The sequence below is a fragment of the Papaver somniferum genome, chromosome 2 (genome assembly GCF_003573695.1).
Source record: "Papaver somniferum cultivar HN1 chromosome 2, ASM357369v1, whole genome shotgun sequence".
NCBI classification, from domain to species: domain Eukaryota; kingdom Viridiplantae; phylum Streptophyta; class Magnoliopsida; order Ranunculales; family Papaveraceae; genus Papaver; species Papaver somniferum.
In genome coordinates this window covers 140,258,281-140,262,638 of record NC_039359.1, presented here as the reverse complement: position 1 = coordinate 140,262,638, position 4,358 = coordinate 140,258,281, and the positions used below count along the sequence as shown (strand labels likewise).

Below are 4,358 nucleotides of genomic sequence, written 5' to 3'. Positions count from 1 at the left end.
TTGGATCTTATATGCGAAAATCTTGGTGAATCAATCAGACTCGGCGTATGTATTTTAATCAATCACTTCACCTTTATCACAATTCTTTCTTATATATAAAATGCCTAAATTGATGTGTTTTTAATGCAGGTTGAACTTATAGACAATGCTGGGGAGAAGAAGCAAAGTGTATGCTGTCAAGTGCAGGCATACTTAAGGCAGCTTCATGTGTTGATTAATCTACTCCTGACGTTTGGTGATGGCATCTTACTTGAGTTCTTAGCCATGCACCGAACGGTAAATACTATTACCTTCTCTTTTGGTCTCATAAATTTTTTCTCAACCTAATTCTGCGGGTTTCTGAATCACAAAAATTCTTTCAATGGCAGGTGGCAGAAATGACGCACATGCTAGCAAACGTGTTTGCTTCCTTGTATTCTAAAGGGTTTGGTATTCCACCTGGAGGAGAAGATGAAAGTGGAGATAAATCTAAAGAGGTAACTGGAACTGGTATGGGTGAAGGTGAAGGGGAGAAGGATGTGAGTGAACAAATAACCGATGAAAGTCAAATTGATGGGGCTCAAAACAAGGTGATAATTTAGTTAATTGCATCTATATTTCATCATTTCAGCTTTTTCGATATTTGTTGGCGAGCAACTTGAGCCCACCTTAGTCGGCTCAAATTTGTTATATTTTGTGGTGGGGCTCTTTTGATTTATTTGGTTTGTTTTCCTCTGTTCTTTTACAGGACGAGGGACAAGATCCGCCGAATGATCTCCAGAGTAAGACTGACGAAGGGATAGAGATGAAAGATGATTTCAAAGCAAAGGCTGGTGATCTTTCTTCGGACTCTGAAGGTGATGACAAAGAGGATGACAATGACGAAGAAGAACCTGAAAAGGCCATGGGAGAAACTGGAGAAAATGGTGAAGTGGCTGATGAAACACTTGCGGATAAAGATGATGAAGGTAATCAAGGTAACAAACAGGAAAAGTATGAAACAGGATCATCTGTGAAAGATTCAGATTTGAACTCCAGGGAATTAAGAGCCAAGGAAGATGCTGCTGCTGCAGATGACACCGAGACTACGAATGGTGAGGAGTTTGATAAGCAGACAAATGATGGTGAAGCTGAAAATGATGATCCTGAAGAAGGTGACAGTACGGAGGATGTTGTGATGAAAAAAGAAGATGCTTATGAGGATCCCACGGGAATAGAGCTCGCTGGTGAGAAGGAGAATCAAGGGCTTGAGGAAGATGATACAAATCCTGAAGGAGAAAATGATGAGAATGGAGAGGATGTGAGTGATGAAGCTGGAAAAGGGAATCCAGGCAATGAAGAAGATGTCATGGAGGAAGAAGCTGAAGAAGGGAGTAAAAAGGTTGAGACTGATGATATGGATCATGATGGAAGTGCAGAAATTGATGTAACTGCGCCAAGTAAACCTTCTATCGAACAAACAATGCCTGATATTAATAGGGATCATGTGCCCAATAACGATTCTGCAACTCGAATTAATGGAAATTCACAGGCATTGGATTCAAGTAATGTTGCGCCAGAGGAGCAGTGGGCAAACAGTAGTGATATGCAGAATGGTCTTGCTCCTTCAAGAAGTACGCCTTCTGGTAATGCTCAACAGATGGAGATTACTGTGCCTGATTCAACAGATGATGGGAAGTTAACAGATGATCAACCAAATCCTCAGTCAAAGACGAATGAACGTAATACGTCATCTGCTCAAAGAACAAATCCAAACCCTTGCCGTAGTGTTGGGGATGCAATCGAAGAATGGAAAGAAAGAGTGAAGGTATCTGTTGATTCAGAGGAGAAGGATGGAAAAGAGGGGACCAATGATATGGAGGATGATAATGCCGAGGAATATGGATTTGTTTCTGAGCAGGAAAGAGGAACTTCTCAGGCATTAGGACCAGCTACATCTGATCAGATGGACAAGAATATCAAGGGAAATGAACCTGAGGGAGGTGAAGGTGAAGATCATACTAAAGAGAACAAAATTGGAAACACTGAAATGGAGGTTTGAGGAACAGGAATCGGAGATACAGCCTGTTAAAAACTATAGTGGTTCCATGCTTAAACAGAAAATCGACGAGAGAAGAGAAAAATCAATGCTTGACAGTGATGTGGCTGAGGAGGTTGGATCACCTAAAAGTGATAACGATGATTGTAGTAATATGTCAGGGGATTTGGTCTCCATGAATAGGTCTTATATGAGTGAGAGCTTGTTGCAAATCAATAACTTAAGAATTGATGATGATGAAGACTTGGGAAAAGCGAATGCCCTTGATGAAATATCTGGTGGTATAAGGGAGAATGCAACTAAACTGTGGAGGGAATACGAGCTAAGCACGACAAGGCTTTCACAGGAGTTGGCTGAGCAACTGCGTTTAGTCATGGAACCCACTGTAGCCAGCAAGCTCGAAGGAGATTACAAGACTGGAAAACGGATTAACATGAAGAAGGTAAGCTAAGCACACTGCGAAAATGACTTTTAGGATGGATTTAACAACTCTGTTTTCTTTTTCAGTGTAAATTTCTGTTTTGTCGCTTTCAGTGGCTCAGTTCTCTTTGATTATCCTCGGGTCTTAAATCAATGTTAATGTTTACTTGTGAATGCAGGTAATTCCGTACATAGCAAGCCATTACCGAAAAGATAAGATCTGGTTAAGGCGCACACGGCCCAACAAGCGTGATTACCAAGTGATAATTGCAGTTGATGACTCCCGGAGTATGGCTGAGAGCAATTGTGGTAATGTTGCAATTGAAGCTTTGGTTACAGTATGCCGTGCCATGTCAGAACTCGATGTTGGGCAGTTGGCTGTTGCAAGCTTTGGCAAGATGGGCAACATAAAGTTACTCCACGACTTTAATCAGCCATTTACTGGAGAAAGTGGTATCCAGATGATTTCGAACTTGACGTTCAAGCAAGAAAACACCTTTAAAGATGAACCAGTTGTCGATCTTCTAAAGTTCTTGAACAATAAGCTCGACGCTGCAACGGCGTGTAAGAGATATTTTGAACAAGAAAAGAATGGTTGCCATTTTGGTAATAGATAGCGCGCAGGAATCCATTTTTGACTCCACAGCAGCTTAATTTTATATGGACGGGAACTGCACTATTACAAAGTATCTAGATTTGTTTCCCTTCCCATTCTACATTGTTTTAGAGAACATGGCAGCACTTCCCAGTACTCTTGCGGATCTGATTAGACAGGTACGTCCCTGCACTCTCATTTTACCAAGTGTTCTTTCTCACCTTTCCTTCTTTTTTCCCCTTTTTGTTGAGAAATATTTCGATTTCATGAAACATCTTTTCTTTTGTCTTTTGTTTCAGTGGTTCGAACTTATGCAAAATACAAGGGATTAGACGCATCTGATCTTCATGATTATCCTTGATTCTTGAAGTTCTTCTATCTTACGAGTGAATATGAGAGGTGTGGCAGTTAAGTTTTTGGTTGTAAAATTTATAGTACTTTACAATTTAAGTGAGTGTAATTGTACAGCGGCATTTTGTATTCGATAATATTCCTCTTCCAGTTAAATTTATAATGAAGGCTATTATTGGGCGTCACATTCCATTAGAGAGGCGTCATTTAATAGGATCAAAACGGGTCAACCAGAAGTAATATCAAAAACTCTTTATCTCAAATAATTTTGTAATGACTGAATAACCCTTTAGTTAATTTTAATTTTATTTAATTTAATTAGATAATAATTAATTTCTACGGTTGGAATCAATCCAAACCTGGACGTAAAACCAATTTCTACGGTTAGAATCAATCATAACCTGGACGTAAAATCAATTTCTACGGTTGGAATTAAAAGGAAGCTGGACGTAAAATTGAAATTTACGGCTAGGTTGACGAAAGGAAAATTTAGTAAACTAAACCTAGACGTAAAATTGAAATTACGGTTGGAATTCAACTAAACCTAGACGTAAAATTGAAAATTACGGTTGAAATTCAACTAAATCTGGACGTAAAATCACTTCTACGATTGGAACTAAAAGAAAACTGGACGTAAAATCGGATTTTACAGTTGGAATTAAAAGAAACCTGGACGTAAAATGAGCTTCTACGGTTGGAAACTAATCCAAACCTGGACGTAAAACTACGTACGAATAAAATTTTACGGTTGGAATTAATCATAACCTGGACGTAAAATCACTTCTACGATTTTTAGGTTTTTATTTTAGTTAAAGGGTAATCTAGACATTTATAATATATACAAAAGTTCCTATGCTAGTGAATCAGTTCTATTCAGAAGTTTGGGCCTTGGCTTCTTTGTTTCCACCTAATGGGGTACTTTTATTTTCTGATAAAAACGCCAGGACACAAACCAATTGCTGACAGCCTGACATA

General features: G+C 39.0%; 1 protein-coding gene across 1 annotated transcript; it reads left to right on the top strand.

Moving 5' to 3' along the window:
- Positions 1 to 726: 726 nt before the first annotated feature.
- LOC113354019 (midasin-like) lies at positions 727 to 3,496 on the top strand. The gene is made up of 3 exons (XM_026597472.1): positions 727 to 2,459; positions 2,617 to 3,211; positions 3,332 to 3,496. The coding sequence occupies exon 1, from the start codon at positions 785 to 787 to the stop codon at positions 2,018 to 2,020; it is 1,236 nt and encodes a 411-aa protein (XP_026453257.1). The 5' UTR covers positions 727 to 784; the 3' UTR covers positions 2,021 to 2,459; positions 2,617 to 3,211; positions 3,332 to 3,496.
- The last annotated feature ends 862 nt before the right edge of the window (positions 3,497 to 4,358 follow it).